Source organism: Uranotaenia lowii, chromosome 3, assembly GCF_029784155.1.
Source record: "Uranotaenia lowii strain MFRU-FL chromosome 3, ASM2978415v1, whole genome shotgun sequence".
In the NCBI taxonomy this organism is placed as follows: domain Eukaryota; kingdom Metazoa; phylum Arthropoda; class Insecta; order Diptera; family Culicidae; genus Uranotaenia; species Uranotaenia lowii.
This window is the reverse complement of record NC_073693.1, coordinates 213,941,053-213,961,111: the sequence shown is the minus strand read 5'-3', so window position 1 is coordinate 213,961,111 and position 20,059 is coordinate 213,941,053. Positions and strand designations below refer to the sequence as shown.

General features: G+C 33.6%; 1 protein-coding gene across 8 annotated transcripts in view; it reads right to left on the bottom strand.

Moving 5' to 3' along the window:
• Positions 1 to 20,059, bottom strand: part of LOC129758132 (tyrosine-protein phosphatase 10D) — a 174,086-nt gene that overhangs the window by 57,031 nt on the left and 96,996 nt on the right. For 6 of the 8 annotated variants that reach the window (XM_055755588.1, XM_055755584.1, XM_055755585.1 and 3 more), the window contains exons 2-3: positions 2,655 to 3,180; positions 1,974 to 2,018 (exon numbers count right to left, since the gene is read on the bottom strand). In XM_055755588.1, coding sequence (XP_055611563.1) covers positions 1,974 to 2,018; positions 2,655 to 3,180 — 571 coding nt within the window. The remainder of the gene's footprint in view (positions 1 to 1,973; positions 2,019 to 2,654; positions 3,181 to 20,059) is intronic. The other 2 variants (XM_055755586.1, XM_055755591.1) reach the window with 1 other exon arrangement.

The following is a 20,059-nucleotide window of genomic DNA, read 5'->3' as shown; positions in this document are numbered from 1 at the left end:
AAAAAATTAGAATTGCATCAAGCTTACTAAAAGTAAATTTTTTGGACCGATTATCAGAATAAAGTTATACTTTGCGATGGAGCTTGATGGACCAGGCGGCTAGCAGTATTATTGGTATGATTTGCAATTGAATCGGGAGTTGAGATGAGCAGGAATTTTGGCGGTTGTACATTTTTGTGGTGGTGATTCTTTTGCAAATCCGGAAAAGCTTTCTGCAGCGTGAACTTCCACAAAACTGTGATGAGAAAATACCTCAAAATGATGAATATGGGCCTAAATAAACCTGGAAAATCAAAATTGAGACTAAATTTGGTTTTAACTGTAAGATAGTGCTGCCATCTACGACTTGAAACTGGAATAAAGTGTGGTTTACTGAACAAAATCAAAGTTTTCGATTTCCAACCTATTTTTTCAGATTCAAAATTCATCCCGAATGTTTGTTTAATCATTTTACGTCATTTTTATGGAGAAAATAAGTAGTTTGGTAAAGAATTACAGCTCAAATATCAAATTCCTTAACGCTAGAGGAGCATCTCTTAAAACCCCCTAATTAAAACCTATGAAAACCTTTGGAATTTTGGAAAACTGTTTAAAATGCAGTTATTTGTTCAAATAATTCGTAAAATCATTATAATTCACTTTTACACAGTAAATTTTAAAAAATAAGCTTGTTTTTGTTGAAAAACTCAAGTAGTTCTATTCTTATTTCGCACCCTTTTTCCACATTTTTGGTCCTCAACGCCGATTGCTACGTCCAAAAAAAGTAAACTTATGCTTAATTTATCCGTTAAGCAATTCAGAACAAATTATGGAAGAAAATTTTCGTAATTTTCAATCATTCATATTTTAACAAGCAAAACACATAGTGGTGCTATTCTTATTTCGCTCACTGTAGCTTTCAAAGCCTTCATTCAAGTCAATGTGTTGCTTTTGGTTGCTTGGGTCGTTTTGTTCCAAATTCAAATAAGTGGTTTATTTATTTGGTTTTGAAAAAAAAAAAGGAATTTCATTATCTTTAATAAAAGTATTTATTTCTCGTTTCAAGAATACATATTAAGAGATAAATTTAAAAAAAATAGAATACAGTATCTAAAAAAATGGTTTTGAAAAAACTGCTGAGCTTGGACTTTAAGTTAAAAATCAACCAGTTCCTTTAATCGCTATGGTTGTTTGTCTAGAAATATACTAATTTCCATATTTCCCTTTATATCTTTTGATTTCTCTTAAAATATGTTAAACTATGCAACCAACTATGAATTTAAAAACAAACAGTGAGCATCATTAAAAATTAAAGGGCATTAACCGTTTAAAAGAAAAGAGTTGATGTTGAAAAACTGATTTCACACACCAAAAGTAAGGTTTCCGCCAATAAGTTTTGTTCTAACAATCAGGTTCTGGGGAAAAGACAATTCCTGTTTTAAAGTTTTTTTTCTCTTGATTGATTGTCTTTGCATTGTAATTAAAAAAGCTTAAACGAAACGTTAGCGATCTTATTTAAAGATTAAAGTTCCCCAGCGCTGGCAGACCATTTGTCGGTATACTGAGGTTCGGTTAAATATCATGACTAAATTGCACCTGCATCGAAATCGTGATTTAAGGTTCCAATGAATGACCTAGCCAAACTGGTTTCTTTTTCGGGGTTTCCCAGAATGGGAAGCTATTCTCCGAATCTTTTAAAGCGATATAGCTGGTTGAAGTTGAAGGTAACAGTGGGGATTAAGGTACAACAAGATTTTGCACCGGGAGGAGGACTGGGATTTCTCGATCTTACCGTTTGAACACGCGTCCGAATGATTTGCAATCTGACATTTCGGTCTGACTTCATACATAAGTCACCAAAGCGAGTAAAGATTGTCGGGTGTCAGTTCACTACGAACACAAACCGAAACCAACTTTTACTTTGTACAGTTAGGCGTTATGGACATGCAAATTAATCAGCAACCATTATAGGCAGCCAGCAGCGATATTCCTACCTCGCAGAATCTTGATTTCCAGCAGATCTTTGTGCCGATAGCGTTCTGCGGCGCGTAAAGGTTGTCCCAGTAAAGTGTTTGATTTATTGGTTAGGAGAGTGTTAGGCGTAAAATGGTGCAGTGTTAGCCCGATTGTTTCCAGGAAAGCGAGAAGAGAGGAAGAAGCATAAAAAAGATCGGTTGAGCTTGATATTACTGTTAGTGAATTATGATGTAGGTTTTGTTGATCGTTGAGTCGCTGTCCCGCGAAATGTCGCATCCAAGTTGAACCTAAATAAATTTGTGCATATGCCATTCAATTGAAACATCCGTTTGGTTTGGCCGTCTCGTGTGGCGTGGTGATGACTCTTGAAAATGATTCGTTGTTTTGGTCACTGGGTCGCTGCTGTATGCCGTCACATCTTGCTGGACAATCTTAGGACGGACGATTGGTTCCATTTTTGTTGTTGTGTCTCTGAAATAGTTGTTAGAGGAGTTCACCACACACCAATCTCATACATTAACCTTGAAAACTAAATGAGAGCCGAAACCGAAAAGTTAGTTGCACAAATGTGTGCGTTTATTCCTTTCACCGAAGCTGTTTGAGGAAACTGGGTTAGTTATTCCATACATTTATTTAGTGTCCAACAACAAGAAAAAGGAGAAGTAAAATTGGTGAATGGGACACTAGAAATCGCTTACTTGTTGTGAAGTTTCGGCTGGTGTAAGCGACCGATTCTTTGCCATCAAAGACCGTGTAAGCTTGCACTTGATAGGTGGCACCGGGCGTTAAGTCTCTCAACATGTGCTGAAACTGATTGTCCTCGACGGCGACCGTTTGATTGGTGGCAAAATTATCCGACAGCCCAAGGATTTTCAGCTTGAAGGCCGAGAAATTTCCCTGCAGCGGCGGGCTCCAGCTGATGATGGCACTCTTGCCGGATCGGACGGCCACCGAGAGATTCGAGGGAGGATCCGGTGCAGTAGTGATTGATACCGTCCAGGTGAGCCAATCGTGATGGGTGGAGTTGGTGTAGTACAGCCAAAAGTTGTACCTCGTGCCGGGCAACCCATTGGAAAACTGGATCTCTTCGCCTACATCACGGGATGCTATCGTGGCGTTTGGGGCCGGATTGCCGACCGGTGGAAAGTAATCGAGCCTGTAGAATGAGTCATCCTGGCCCAGGTTGCCTGGGATCTCGATGGCCAAGTCGGCACTCCGACATTTCTGGAAGAAAATAAAAATTAAAAGGTAAATGTTTGATGGATTGCCAAATTAAATTTTGATTCAAAATGTTTGAAACATAATAAAGGAATTAGGGGAGATAAGGGCATAATGGCCACCTTAAGGAAGACGCTTATTTAACCATAGAAAACAGCTATGATATGTGACTTACATCATTGTTTCGTGTTCAGACACTAAAAAAGTCTATTTCCTAACTGCCGTAACATCTAGCAGCGAATCCAACTCGATGTAGCCAACTGAACGATAGATCTACAGCTGCACAAGTTTTCATCTGATGATTTGGCGTATTGGTAAGATGTCGGAGAGGTAATCTGTAGGATCGAGTTCGATTCCTGTTCGAGGTGATTTTTTTTCGCTTACCATACTGATACTGATACTTGATTTTAGTGAAAAATCTAAAATTTAATGATTGTGAAAATTGAGAAACAATGTGTAAATCATGTTGCAGTGAGTACATTTCAGATCAAGATGATTTAAAGGTCATAAAAGATGCTCAAAAATTATAATATTTTCGTCACTTGAGAACCAGCTGATTATTATTTAATATTTCTGTAAAGATGAAAAGGATATTGCTTTTTTGGTGAAAAATTAATACTATAGGTAGTACGGAACGAATCCTCATGAAAATTTGTTTTAGAAAATACGTACTTTTGTGGAAAAAAGGAGTGCTTATCATGCCCTGGGTGCTCGTTATGCCCTTATCTCCCCTACTGTTGTTCCATGAGAAGATGCAGAAAAACATAATAAAAGAAGGCAACACTATGTGTCGAACAGTCCGAGTGAGCACTTCAGGGATCTATCAGACTGCAACCAGCTGGGAACGCCACGGTACACTCTTGAGTTGTGCCGTTGGACTATTTATCAACTGGTTGACAATCTGTCGTAGCACACTCAGAGTAGATGACGACATATGATGACTGGATATAATCCAATCGTAAACCCATTCCCGAAGGAGCATATCCGAAACATTGAACTGAATTTAACTGATTGTTGAAGTTGATTAAAAGAAACAGATGACAATATTATAAGCGTTTCTTAAACATCCAGTCGATTAGCTCATTTCTCGACTTTTTAAAAAAAATCTGTTTTCGTCTCAAAAGGGTTGGTACTTATGAATTTAAGATCTTTTAAACTTATCATTGTTCTGTGAAATAAATTTTTGTTAAAAAGTAATTTTTTCTTGAAAATTTCCGTATGAGGGTTCTAGCAAGCCGTTATTAGTTAAAATTTTATTTTTAAAAATCATGTTGGTAAATACAAAAAAAGTCTTTCTCGGCTTTTAAAATTTGCATTTTATTTATTTTAACCAATCCTCTGTCGTAAAAATTAAGGGGAGTTTCTCCCAGAAGTTGTTCAGATAAAGCGATTAGTTATTAGAAGAACAGCATTGCCATTAACTGTATTGTGCATTTCCTGATTTTTTTTAAATTCTTTAATCTTTTGAATGTAGAATAATTTTTTTGTGTTCTGTAGAAGTTATACGTTTCAGATTCGTATTTAGATAGACAGATCTAGATTGTGTTTCATGTTATTCTGTTTGCTTATATAAGGCCGGAACAAATTTCAAATCCTTCTTTTATCACTCGGAGTTGGAACATCGCGAGGAGTGGGGGGGGACCATAAAAAATAATGCGAAAACACATAAATTGGAATAAATTGCACGGAAGCTTGTATGCAACCAAATTGCATACTATATCGTTGCACAAAACCTATAAATCAAGTAATATTTTATCAGATAATTTAATCAAATCGAGAAAACAAAAGGCGAAATAACTCCCATCTTCTTTAATTGGTTTTTTGGTCTTGAATCTTTCAGATATTGGAATTTTTTTTTATCAGAATTTACATAAATTACTTCAAACTTTATTTTTTACCCCTTCAGATTTATGGTTATTTTGAAGGGGGGGGGGGGGGGGGGACAAAAGAAGAAATTGATATTTGTTCCAGCCTAATTACAGAGTAGTCATGCATTTGTTCTGAATCTGTAAAGACTTACATACATACATACATATGGTATATGTATAATTGGAAATATCTTTTATTATCCAATCTATGCTAATGTCAAGTAAAAACTATCATGGACTCAAAGTTCTTGAATCGAGTAAGGTCGGATGTCAGGTAGGGATAACACAAACTACGGTAAGATAATGAACCCTTCTGACAATGATATCGAGGCGTTAGCATATGATACTAGAACTAGACTGAGTCGATTTGGGGTCATTTTTAATTTTCTCAAACCATGGGATCTACAAAACTTCATCTTGGTCCAAAACTCATCCATGACTTTTTGCAGAATTTTTAAGGAGGGAGTAGGGTCTAACGGTTAAAAAAAAACACAATTTTCACGATTTTTTTTAGAGCTACCGTTCAAACAAATGTATTTATATTTTTTGCATTATACAAAGCATTGTTAAAAGAACATTTAGTAATTTTTTCGTAGAAAAATATTGAAAAGTGAGCCGGTGACGGAGCACTTTCGAGGATGCCTTTTAGAAAACAGGATTTGCGGTGGACACTGTATCTCAGCACAGAATCATCGAGATATTGCATGCATGACTACTTACATGCAATACTTCGGGCTCCAGCAGTGATGTCCATTGAATTTATTGTTTATCAATGCGAAAAGACATACCCCTGTTAATAAGCTAATAAATTTTTGGCCTGATAAGTTACGAAGTTACGGTCTTCAACAAAGTTGTTTAGCGGAAAATGTTCTTTAAGAAACTTAAAATTGGTCAAAAGCCATAATCTGTCTCGGTTCCACAGAAGATACAAAAATGATGTTGATTTTTCAGTAGAAAATATTCAATTTCCCAAGCAAAAAAAAAGTTCAAATTTACTCATGTAAATGTTAGTTGAAAATTTTGCAAAAAATCATGGATGAGTTTTGGACCAAGATGAAGGTTTTTATATCCCAGGATTTGAGAAATTCAAAAATGACCCCAAATCGACTCAGTCTAATGTATTGATAATGCTTGTAATAAATTCTTCCCGCTCATTTTCACCATCTTTCATTTCTTCTATCTTTCTATTCGTCTATTAAAATCCTTATGTTAAATTTTGAAGATATCACAAAGATTGCTTTTTTTGAGACATCGAAATACAGAAAAAATTGTGTTTCCAAAAAGCTAAATCGAGCTAGGATAATATGCAACAATATCCCTTTCAAAGAAATATTGATAACAAATTTCTTGTATTGTCCAGCTTTTGTATGTGTGGCTTCGCCTTCGAAATGACTTCTAGGGATTTCACCGCCAATGGTTCGCCGAGAGAGTGTATCCAACCATCAAAAATCTACAATGGTTGGCAAGTATAATATGTACTTATTAGTGCAATTTTTTTTTTCAAAGCAATAGTAAACTCCCAATTTTTCTAAGAATTTTTTTCCAAAATGGATGTTATGAGCTCATTTGATCCCTGGAGTTTAAAAAGATATATTTTTCTCCTGAATTGATGTTGATCATTGAAATGCACAAAATTATTTATCCAACGACCATTCCATTTAATTTCCTGATAAAAAGGACTTAAAAAAGTGCTTATTTCTGAAAACTAGAAAATTGCGCCTTTTAATATGCAATATATATTGGGTGGTAGAAAAATTTTTATAATTCTTTTGTCTGACACTGTGTTTCACACTGAACTGTAAAATAAAAACTAATAAGGCCAAAAAAGTCAATAGAACTTTTATCTTTAGTTTTTGCATGATTTTTGCCAAAGCTTAGGGCACCCTGATTAAATGATCAAGTCTCCTTTAATTTTCAAAATATCACTCTTTTTAGTCCCATGAAAACGCTTCAAGTTCATCTACGGGTATATATCACTATAAATTTTGTAGCATATAAATTTGAAATTACAGGCTGTCAGAAAATGCAAAATAGGGCGATCTGCCAAACTTATCCAAAAAGATATGGTGAATATAAGAAAAAGGGTTCAAGTACCGCCATTCCTTTTTACTCATCATAAGATTATAATTTGAATAATTTTGTGAGATTGGAAATCCTAACAAACATTTCATAGATTAAAACTTTATAATAAATTAATCGTTTAACGATAGAAAAATGAAATCATTAGCCTAATTAATTTAGCAATCGATAAAAACTTCAAGTTATTTTATTAACAACATCATGAAAAGCATTGTGAGGGCAAAGTCAAGAGACATTTTTACATTCAAATTAATATGTCCATCATCTTGAAACATAGATGTTGATGATACTTTTTCATGAACGATGATGTGACAAAATCGTATGGAATCGTTACGTATTGATAATGAATTAACAGTGGAAATTTATTATTCTAAACATTCTGCAACCACGTAACAATGATAATATAGATAACGGCTAAATAAAGAACAGCTAAGCTGGAAAACACCTAAATAAGAATTAAATTTCTGTGTTAAAAGAAAAGTAAAAGGTTCCATATTTCAAATGTTATGAACAATTAACCTGCAATAATAGATTTAAAAAAAAAGAATCAACACGGTTGAAAACATTGAAAAACTCAGAAAACAGTAAAAAGATTATTAATACATATTGAAATTCCTGAAATCGAAACTTCTTTAGTAAGGAGCTTTTGCAAATTATTCATTATTTAGAAATTGGACTTCGATGAGAATAAATAAAGATGATGATAAGAAATTCCATTATTAGTTGAATTCTCTACAGTAATCAATAGATCATTTACTCAAATCTCACTTTTTCCAATTCAATTTCACTTAATCTTATAGAGATGGCTAGAAAAACTTTGAAATTTCTCTAAACTCTAAAAATAAACATAAAAATTTGAGCAATTCACAAGATTCACCCCATTGAAGTGTGAGGAAACATGACCTTTTCCTAATGAATATCACTTAGTTTTTTTTATTTAAACAGTCATTATTAACCTTCCTTTGTGGTTAAAATATATGATCCGAACTCTACCTTCTAAATGCGATATCTCACGAACGGTTAAAACGAAATTTTCTGACTTTTTTTTCGAGGAGCTATAGAATTTCGACAAAAAAGAAAAATTAGCCGGTTAGGGTTATATAGACCCGGATTATTGTTTAGGCTATAAAATCAAAACTACTGAACTGATTTTCATAGACCGTCCAATTGTCTGCTATCAGATTTGAGTTTTGATTTTTATGGTCATCAGAAAACGGCCTTCTAGCCAAAAAGTCTTAAAAATGTGTGTTATGCATCAAAGATAACTAATTTTGTTGAAGTCGTATTGAAAAACTTTTGATTTATATAAATTTAGATAGGTTGAGAGCTTATATTGAAATGATGAATGTGCTTGGTTTATCAGACCACAACTGATTATTTGAAAAATTCATAAAATTTTTCAAATGATTTTATAACTAAATTTTTATGAGAATCATGGAATATCGTGAAAAAAATTTGCTGATTTTCTCAATTATTTTCCAGAGACTGATAGGGTGATCAATGCTAAAATTAAATCATAGGATTAAAAAAAATGAGGACCAAATCTGAGGAATATCGACTTTTACTTTAAGCTTTTTGTTACATGAGATTTTAATTTAATTTTTAATTATATTACAAGAAATCAAATACGACATTTCAATTAACTCAAGAATTAGAAATCTAGTCACTTAATCCATTTTATGTTGAAATATGGATTGCGAATTTCTGAAATATCTCGTTGTATTTATGTTGTTCACGGTATTTAATGTTATATCAGTGATAGTGTTTATGCATTCGATTGTTTTTTTTCTATTTTCCACTGGAATCTCCTTGACCTGATAGAATGTAATTTTACACAAAAAGGTTATCGTCAATGAATGAAGAAACAATGACAATGACTGATTTTTTTTTGTGATATTTTAATTGTACAATATCGCAAAAAAATATAAATATAGTTACTTTCTATTGATTCTCATGTTTTTGAAGATTGTATGTCCAGTCAGTCCAGTTTTATAAATATAAGCTTGTTATTCAGAAAAAAAATTTGTTTTCATGAAGAAAATAATTTTCATTTTTTCTTATTATTCTATCCCTGACAAATGACATCGGAAACAAACGATTTTTTAAGTTAAGAACGAATCTTTAAATCAGCGAAAGTTTAGCTACCATAGTGAAATTTCATTATTTGGATGGCCATGATTTGCGTTCAAAATCGCCATCCTTTTTTTTAATCATTTTGTCTTTCGGGTCAATTTTAAGACACCAACAATATTATAATTTTTTTTCATAAATAGATAGTGAACATGTAGACGATTTTAAAATGGTAATCTATGGAAATCGGTTAGATAGTTTTGGAGATATGGAAAAATAGTAATGCGGGTTTATATGAACATAACCGGCTAAATAATAGTGCTTTTTTAAACGTAAAGGAAGGATAACAATTGCAACATCTATATGCAATACTTACATACATATACTTTCTTATCTGTATGTAAGTATTGATAAGTTTGTGGAAAAGCATTTTTAAAAATCGAAGAATACATCTACAATTAGGTAGATGAAATGGTAGTTATATGACAAAATTTTTCATGATTAATAAACTGTATGGATTCATAATAATTTTAGTTTATTTAAATTAAAAAAAAGTTTTTTAATGTTCAAGGAACATATGCAGTACCGTAATATATTTTGATAATTTTGACAAAATTGGATGATTTTTTCCAGGGTTCGTCTTATAAAGATTGATATCCAAGTTCATACTTTTCCACTGTATTTTTTCCTCTCGAAAAGTAAATTGAGGTTTACTGGCTATTAGTATAATTAGTTCTAATTTCATGTATCCACTACTAATACCATTCACTAGGAGCTACTTTCAAGTAGCGAACAGGTGTTCTCTCACTTTAGGTTGAGTCTTGTAAACATTTTTTTTCGAATTTTGTTCGAATGCCTTTAAGTACTTTGGTTTAGGAGAACAGATTGGCAGTCTTATATTCAATTACAGCTAATGGCAATGTGCTTTAACTTTTCTGTTCTGAAGTATGAATCATGATCAACTGAATTTAAATTTAAATTACAATTTAATCAATAAGAATGACATCTTTACATTGATGTCTCATCTTGAAAAAAAAAACTACAACAACAGAACGTACTTTTCAAGAAGGACAGATAAAATTTTCCACTGAGAAGTAACTAGTTTGTGCACGGAATGTTTCCATTACATCTAACCAACCGCAAGTGCTAATTACCCAGTTGAATCTCACAGAGGAGAAACAAGTTGCTGAAAAAGTTTCAAATTGCTTCCCAAACAGATGACTCAATTTTGTTCAAACGAAGCCTACGGGCGAAGACACTTTTTATTGCTCTTTTCTATTGTGGCTTGAGAAATTCTCACTGGAGAGCTTGCTGACACCATCGACAATTGGGTGAAAATTTTTAGTGTATTTTTCTACTGTACAATAAATGGTGATAGAAATATATTTTTTTAAATTTTTGTTTTAGTTGTTTAATCTTACTAGTAAATTTAGTTTGAATAACGTTGCCAATGAAAAAAACTTCATTTTTGAGAGTATATTTCCGAAACAGTTGCACTGAATTTAACGTGAATAGGTATATGATTTTTTTACTGCTGTCAATAAATGCCATTTAGATATCGTTCGTTGATGTGGAAACCATAAATCAAGTGCACTATCCGTCGATTGATTCAACACATGAATGACTCCGGTAATCGGTGTATGTATTGCTAATTCTGAATCTTATCGACAATTATCGTTATCACTTTCATATTTTTGTTCGGATTTAAACCGCATTAATTTTCTCCATTTGGCTTCCCATTTTTCCGAGCTTGGATAGTGGGATGGAAACGAAAAGTGAGTGTGAGCAGGGGGGTTTAAAGCAGAATTGCGAAAACATTTCTCAATCGCCATGAACGCAATAAGTACGGGGGAGTGTTTTTCTCCGGTTTCTGTTTTGTTCCACTGATTTCATCAAGTCAGAATTTGTGTATTGTTATATCTCATTGGAGAGTCATTCACATGTTCGTTCGGATTGTAGTCGGTATGTAAGATAAGCCACTTGATGAACGATAAAAGTGAACACTGAAAATGAGAGGATTCGAAACAAGCACTTTCACTCCAATCCACGCGAAAAAAATGTTGAACCTATATGTAAGTGTTTCGATAGATTTTCAATTCGCTCATCACGCATACATAATCCGTGGGTAGATATGTAGATAGATAGGTGAATATGGAGCGGATGGCGTTTGGAGTGTTTGAAAATTTGCGTACCTGCCGATGATAGCTTTGAGCAGGTATATCATTTCACTTTCAACTCGTACGAAATTGTTATGGCTGATCGATTATGCAGCATTGTTCAATATAATCCGTTTTTGAGTCGGAAGCTCTCCGATGTAGTGGAGTTCGTTTTAAACTTCAGTCGGTTATATCGATTTATTACATTCGCTAAATAAAAAAATACAGTCGATCGATAAAAATGGCCTTCAACATATTTTTTCCATCAAAGCAGTTTTTATGCTAAAACAGTTAAACTGAAACATTTTTTTCACCAACAAAAAACAGTTAAAAACTATTTCGTTTATACTAAGAGTGTTTTAAGAAGTATCAAAATGGTCGAATGATGGTGGTAGTTCAGATTTATTGAGATCGCCTTCTGGAATCGACCATAAACAACGTTTTTAATACGTTCGACATGAAAAATTTGCAAAAGTTATGGTACTCTACATAGAAAAGCATAGCGTTTGTTTCGTCATATGCTAGATGTTTGCAACTTCTTTTTTTTATAAATTATATAAAAATGATAACGAGTCGTAAAGTACCGTCGCACTATGGGGCTGTTTCATTCAATGAGGTGGCAAAATGTCTTATTTGGTGTTTTGGACTCTTTTGTAACTTTTGAGAATATTGTATGAAATTACTATTTTAAATAATTTCAGATCAATTCATACACGTTTATTTTTTAGAAAAAAAAAACTTAAAAATAGGATGATTGGTGCCATTTCCGACTCTTCTTTTTATTTCTTTTGAAAGCCGTTAATTGGATTTATTGTTAACTTCACGATAAATGTTATCAAATCACTTCATGAAACTTAAGAGAAAAATATGTCAAATGATTTATCAATTATGAGGAAAGATTTTTTTTGAGAAATCAATAACAACTTTGATAAGTTTATACTCATTAATGGGTAAAAATTACCCATTTGCGTGATATTTTCAGCTTTATTTGACTTTAACTCTAAAAACGGTGCTTTGGGGTGCCTGGAAACTCTTTCATTGTATTATAAGGACCTAAAACTTGATATTGAAAGTGAAAAAAGTATGGAGAAATGCGGGGCATTTTATTTACAAGGCTTTAAATTTTTGGACTTTTGAAAAAAATGATTATTTACTCATTTTTATCAAAGATCAATTTAGTGTGTAAAAATTCTGAACGGTTGAAATGCTTTTAACATAAGCTTTCATGTAGTGTACTTTAAATTTATTGTTTCTTCATCATAGAATATTTTCAAATTTTCAAAGTCTGATGTCTGTGGTGCGTTTAGTATCAAAGATAATGAGTTTAAAAACTGAGAATGGGTCAAAAACTGTGGTGTTTGAGTTGTTTTCTAAACAACTTTTGTAATTTAGTTTGTTTATAAAACTAGCTGACCCGGTGAGCTTTGCTACCCCTTCCATGAAAAAAATTAAGTTCGTTAAAATTATTTTAGTTAAAATAAACTTCTTTTTTGATTAAACTTCAACATTATTCAAAAGCAAACTATTTTCCATGGCATCTGAGCTTCTAGATTGTCTTGAGTCTCAACGTAACTTGAAGGTTTTAAGGTTGAAGGAGCCAACCTTTAGAAAAATAGGAGAGAATTCAATATAATAAAGAAACCCCTTAAATAAAAAAAATCGCCTCTTTTGGAAGCGGGTGAAGTATTTAGATACAGGCAAATTTTAACATAATTAGAAAGTGTGCCAGACTTTATGAAAACACTAAGGCATCACACAGTGGGGATTTTCGAGCCAAAAAAGGTACACGCTCTTTTTTTTAACTCAAAATTAAGTATGACCGAGGTTCAAAACATAGTTCGATTCTATGAACTTAAAGTTAAGTACCATTTTTCCTCCTTGAGATGGATCAAAACGCAGTTCGAACTGCGAACTCAAAATTGATCCCTTTTTTTCCTTCGGCGAGGGATCAAACCTGAGTTCGACCTTATGAACTAAAAATTGAACTCTCTTTGTTGGACTGAAAACACTTAGCGAGTTCAGTCCGAACCGGAACAGCAACTAACGAACACGTCGCAAATTTTTGTCGTTCCGGAACAATTACCGGAAGACTATGAAGGAAATTCATAATGAAATGCATGTTCACCGTGTCAGCGTAAAATTCTGTACATCATTGTTTTGAGGATGAATAACTCGAGAGAGTTAAAATCCTAGAAAAAGGAAAAAAAAAGTACGTCATTGTCATCATATGGTGAGCGGCTTGGAATGTCCGGAAACTTCCGGATGTTGTTTACTTCCCGTGGGAAGTAACATCCGGAAGTTTTCTTTGACCGGGAGTGTCAAAACTTTCCACCGCTCTGTAATTGGAATGCAATGTTCCGGAACAGTAACATCCGGGTACAACAAATTTTAATCATCCTTTAATTCCCTGAAAATAAGCTACCCTCGAAACAAAAAAAGGATAAATTCGAGTTCGGCTGCCGAACTTAGTATTGAGTATGCCTATCAGAACTTAATTTTGCTATTGCCCAGTCAAACTCAAAGTTGAGGGATGCCACCGAAGTGCTATTTTGAACCAAAACTACTTAATTTTGAGTTTAAAAAAAAAAGAGCGTGTACCCAATTCAGACAAGGATGTCTTGCTCGAAAAACAACCATTCTTTATGGAAAAAACACGAGGAATCTAATGGTCTACACCACATTCTGATAAAATGAATCTGAACGCCTCATTTTGCCTGATTCCCCCTATTTTTTAGGGTGTAAAGTTTTAATTTCGATTGTAGCAATCTAACTTGCAACAAAAAAGTCATGAAAACCTTACTTTTTTATGTAAAAATGTCGGTTGAATCGATTGGTTTACTCCAATTTTTGTTTTGACTACGACACATGGCTCATTTTGCCTCTTTTTCCCAAAAATAAGAAATTTTTCTAAGAAATGCTGTCAAACAAAGTGTAATCTAGCAACTTTTCATCATGAATGATCATTTTTGGTTAGATTTATTCATCTTCTAGCTAATAGTGTCGCTTTTTTGCACTTGAATGAATTGAAACGGCTAAATATCCCCAACTTCCCCTAGCTTTTTAAAATTTTTGCATAAATTTCACTGTAACAATCGAGCAATTCACATACCAAATACAAAAACAATTTGATCAAGTGTAAAATTTGTCGCTGAATCGAGTGGTGTACACCGCTTACTGCAAAGCGTGCGAGAATAGCCACAATCACCCCGTTTTTTCCTAAAATCGAGCGATATGTTGAAAAAAATCATTATGACAAATGACAATGCTTCAGAAAATGCAAAAAAATGATTGAAACAGGTGTAAAATTCATTGTTGAATCGAATGATGTGCACAGCTTAGCACAAAGTTGACGAGAAGAGCCTCAATCACCCCGATTTCCCCTAAATTCATCCAATTTTTTTGAAAAATACATTATTACAAACGAGAATTTAATTCAAGAGATGCAATAACCATTGAATCGGGTGTAAAACTTTTAGCTGATTCAAGTGATGTCCACCGCTAAGCGTGAAGTTTACGAGAAGACCCTCAATCAACCCGATTTCCCCTAAATTCATGCAATTTCTTCGTAAAAAAACATTGCAACAAACGGAAAGGCCATTGAACAGATGAAAAAAACGTTGAATGAGGTGGAAAATTCATTGCTGCATCGAATAAAGAACACCGCTTAGCACTGAGTTAACGAGGAAAGCCTCATTTTTCTCAATTTTCCTTAAATTCATTCATTTACTCATGAATTATGAACTATAATGGTTTAAACATGATGAACCCCTGTGCGTCGATGCAACAGTAACATTCAAACCAATCTCTTTTAATACAAGCACTTTTTTTTATATTTAATTAATTTTGGGTAAATAGGGTCGATTGAAGTTCTTCTCTACAATTGAGAGCTGAACAGAACTCATCATATAATATATCAGGAAGTTTAGAAGGTACAGCGGAGTACTAGGTTCTATTCAACAGTTTGATGTACGATTCAATCAGTTTTGTGCGATTCCTGACGCATTTTTAATTGTTATGAAGTTTTTTTTTTCTAAGTATATGGCATGATTCCAGGGGAAATCGGGGCAATTGGGATTGTTCTCATTAACTGAATTCTCAACGATGCCTTTCATTAGATTGAACAGTAAGTTTAACACCTGATTTAATTTTTTTTTTAAACTTTGCTGGTGCTTTCTTATTCGGATATTTTAAATTATATTGCATGAATTTATGAATGAATTTAGGGAAAATTGGAGGAAATGAGACACTTCTTGCAAACTTAATGCTAATGCTGATTCAATCACTTTTGTGCATTTTCTGATGGTTTCTCGTTTGTTGCTACGATTTTTTGGTACATATCGCATTATTTAAGGGTAAGTTGGTGTGATTGAGGCTCTTCTCGCCAACTTAATGCTAAGCTGTGTAAATCATTCGATGCAACAATGAATTTTACACCTGTTTCAATCATTTTTGTGCATTTTCTGAAGCATTGTCATTTGTCATAATGATTTTTTTTTCAACATATCGCTCGATTTTAGGGGAAATCGGGGTGATTGTGGCTATTCTTGTAAGCTGAGCACTAAACGGTGTACACCACTCGATTCAGCGACAAATTTTACACTGAATCACATGATTTTTGTATTTGGTGTGTGAATTTCTTGATGGTTAAAGTGAAATTTATGCAAAATTTTTAAAAAAAGCTAGGGGAAGTTGGGGATATTTAGCCGTTTTAATTCATTCAAGTGGAAAAAAGCGACACGGTTAGCTAGAAGATGAATAAATCTACCAAAAACCGACATTATTGCATAAAAAGGTAAGGTTTTCATGACTTTTTTGTTGCAAGGTAGATTGCTACAATCGGAATTAAAACTTTACACCCTAAAAATAGGGGAAATCGGGCAAAATGAGGCGTTCAGATTCATTTAATCAGAATGCGGTGTAGACCATTAGATTCCTCGTGTTTTTTGCATAAGAAATAATGGCTTACAAGAATTTAGTACTGTGTAGGGGATCGTTACAGTGATAGGTACCGTAAACTGGGGCAACTTTGATCACTTTTTTCATTCATTTTTAAATATTTTGAAAGGTGTTACTTTTTCGTAATATCTAAAAGCTTTAAAACCCTTACTGAGGTGAGGATTATTAAACATGATCATTGATTGCAATAAATTGAAACGACATTTGTGATTATAATTAAATGTTTGTTACAAAACCAGATTTCGAGTTTCGGGGTAACTTTGATCATAATGGTTTTTACGTATCTCAACATCTTCAAATTTATTGTTTTCATGCCATTAAGCACAGAAGGCTCAAAACATAAATAACAGTATTTTTTGTTTGGACTCAATTGAATTTTTTCAACGTTTTCTTTAAAAAACAAATACACTCGAAAGATGGACAATATTGCTGCATACATTTAGGGGCAAAAATTATAGACATTTCTCAATATTTTTTGGCCTCAAAAACAAATAAAATTTTACCTTCATGCAATTCCCTAAGTCTTCGCACTGTTCCCATATTTATTTGTTCTTCAAACTTAACCATTTGGTAGGGTTTTAAACAATTTTTTTATACGAGCTTTTTCATGGAAAATAACCGTTTTTTTTTCAATATCCAAGAACTATCATAGAATGACCATAAAAACAACACCTTAACTTAACCTAAACATAGAAAAAAGTTGAACTTTCACATTACACAACCCATTTGCTCCTAAGTACTTGAAATTGATCAGGAGAGATGTTTGTTTGAGAGCCTTCAAAAAACCAGATATTTTAAGATTTTAAAATTATATTTTAAGTAATATAAAAAATCTCCTAATAAAAACCAAATTTAGCTTAATTGTAACTCAATTAACAGGCTTTCAAACGTAGTAAACAGTTTTGAGATATTTCAACTTCATACTTAGTTAATGATGATTGTCTGCAAAAATTTCATATTGATCAAAGTTACCCCGCTGATCAAAGTTCCCCCAGTTTACGGTACCTTTTTTTGATCAAAAATCTCCACTGCGCATCGGTTTCATTAATAATATATATGATACTTTTTTTATAGTAACAGCCAAGCAGTCTACATAATCCGAACATAGAAATTTATTATTTGTCAAACTTTTCGGTGCTTGTTGGCACCATCTTCAGGGAAACTGAGATAGTTTGATATAAATGTAAGTTTTCAGTAAAGATAAAAGTGTTATAAATGTTCTAAGTGTTGTTTGGTCCTACTTACAATGCTGTATCTGTCCTTTGTTAGTTTACTTGAGATAAGTCAATTGTAACTACGAATATAATCGATTGAGGCATTTGCTAGCAGAAGTGAAAATGCCTAACTGTTATCGAACCGTACATTTACGCCACCTCTGGGGCAACGGCTCGAATGATGTGGGGTAAAAGTACGACCATTCCAAATTCCACAACTCTGCATAAAGTCAAGAGGAAAATTATTTTGTATCAATCTTTGCTTACAGCAGCATCTTCTGTGTTCGCTTCTGATACAAATCCTATACATGGGCGAACCTCCGCGAATTTGAAGTTCTTCACTAAATATCCTTACTTAACAGGCTTACGCAATTCAGTTCTTATCGTATTTGAGCAATTTTACGCGCGAGCAAGTCTTTGTAGGAACAAAAATATGCGTTGATGTTTTCAGGGCATTTTAAAAATAGTTTAAACTTTCCGTTCAGATTTACTTCCGTGGACCCTGTATATCATTCGGACTTTTGCCCCATTTGCAGTTCGTACTTTTGCCCCTTCAAGGTTCCTTATGATTCACAGTTTATTGTGAAAAATAGAGACAATTTCATGAAATTCTTTCTTTGGCATTTGATAGTGGTTGAAAACAACTAAACAAACACATTAAAACTTTCATCGAAAACCAGCATTTCGATTGCTCAAACATGTTTGCCGTTATTTTGAATATTACATCATTTATGCAACGACAGAATCCTCCAAATCACCCTAAATTTCTTTCAAAAGAGTAGTATTGAGCCAAAAGGTAGTGGAAATTGAAGGAGGAGGATGCAGCCACACAAAATACAGATTTGACGAAGTATAAGTGAGAACAACTGATCAATATCATGACTGAAATAAAAAAGTCAGGGCGAGGAAAGAATAAATCATGTATATTTCTACAAAAAAAAGATAATTTTTTTTTCTAATTTTTTCATGAACTATCATAAGATAACATTTATTTCCATCATAAAAAAATATTCCAATCGAAAGAATGGTTTTGTAGATACACGCATTCGTAACTGTTCGATATCTAAATGAACCAAGCTTTGGTAATTTTAACAGACGATTCCTTAATATGTTGTTATGTTAGTGCGAGTTAAAATAAGGAGAAAGTTAGAAAAAGATACTGAAAATTTAAGATTGAACAAGTCGTAATAACATAAAATTCCGTTTTAAAATGTGTGCACAAAATTTGAAACCTGTAAAGAATGACGCAGAATAGCTTGAATCATCGTGACGCGAATTCAGTTCACAACCCTGTTGTGTTCAAACTGAGTGAATTCATTTCACAACTTTGTTTGTTGCTGTTCAATTAGAAAAATACGTATGTCAAATTGTGGGTAAATCATTCGTTTGAAAATTGTTCTAAGATATTGATATTCTATTTCCTCAGGGAGTCACGGTGGAATGTGTCTTTAGATTAATTCATCTTTGCTCTCTAATATTTTACAAACCCTACATTCTTATAGCAGACTTGTGGAATAAATTGAAATTTAAAATTTGTTCCGGGTCAATTTATAATCATGAATCACTCAATTTGTAGCAATATTTGTGTCATTTCCGTCAACATAAGTTTAATCACCTCCAAAATTTATCAATGCGCCCAGTACCGAGATGGATGTTTTTAAATCCCACATCATCAAATTCACTGACCCATTTATTTCATCAGTTTGACAATGAATTTTCCAACGAGTCGCGTGCTTCTCGCGATCGCTTGCGTAAAAACCCATCCAATAAATAACACATTTTGAACCGTTTATCGATACAACGAACCGAATGACGGCGGGGGCCCCCTCGTCTCTCTCTATCAATGGCCGACACTATCTTGATCATGTAATGTGCTGCGGTAGGTACCCTACATTGATACGCAGCAGTGTGTGCGAATTTTTCCTCCGCCACCACAATCAATGGCAGGTTGAGGTGAGTTTCAGCCAGCAGTCTCGGTCTCAGCTTGATGTATGATGCAGTAGATCCGGTCAAGCGAGGAAACCTGAGAAAAATGATCTCAACAACTACAACAAAAAAGTTTCTCAAATAAGAGTGAAAATGTGATGCAACCAAACGGAGCAAAAAGAACCGACCGATTGGGTGCAATTTATGTTTTGTTTTGTTTTGGGCAGCTCGTTTTCCGCGCTTTTTTTGGTGTTCGGGAAAAGTATTAAACCTAATCATATTTGTACATTAGATTGCTTGATTGAACTTGAAGCCTCAGACATAATACATATTACGTAGAAGAAAAATGTCGTGAACTTTGCTCCTGGTAGAATTTCTACCGGAATCGTGAACACAAGTTTAACCATAAAAACAATTATTTTTGTTTCGATTATAGTCGTTTTAACATCTGTTTATCATTCGCGACTTATATCAACGATGCAGTTGGCGGACAGTCATTGAAAAACTTATCCGGTACAACTATGATCGATGTTTACTCTTGGGCTCAACCATGTCCTCGGTGGATGCTTTGGTCGCATGCTAACTCAGTTTGGGGGCTCCATACGCATCTGCTCTC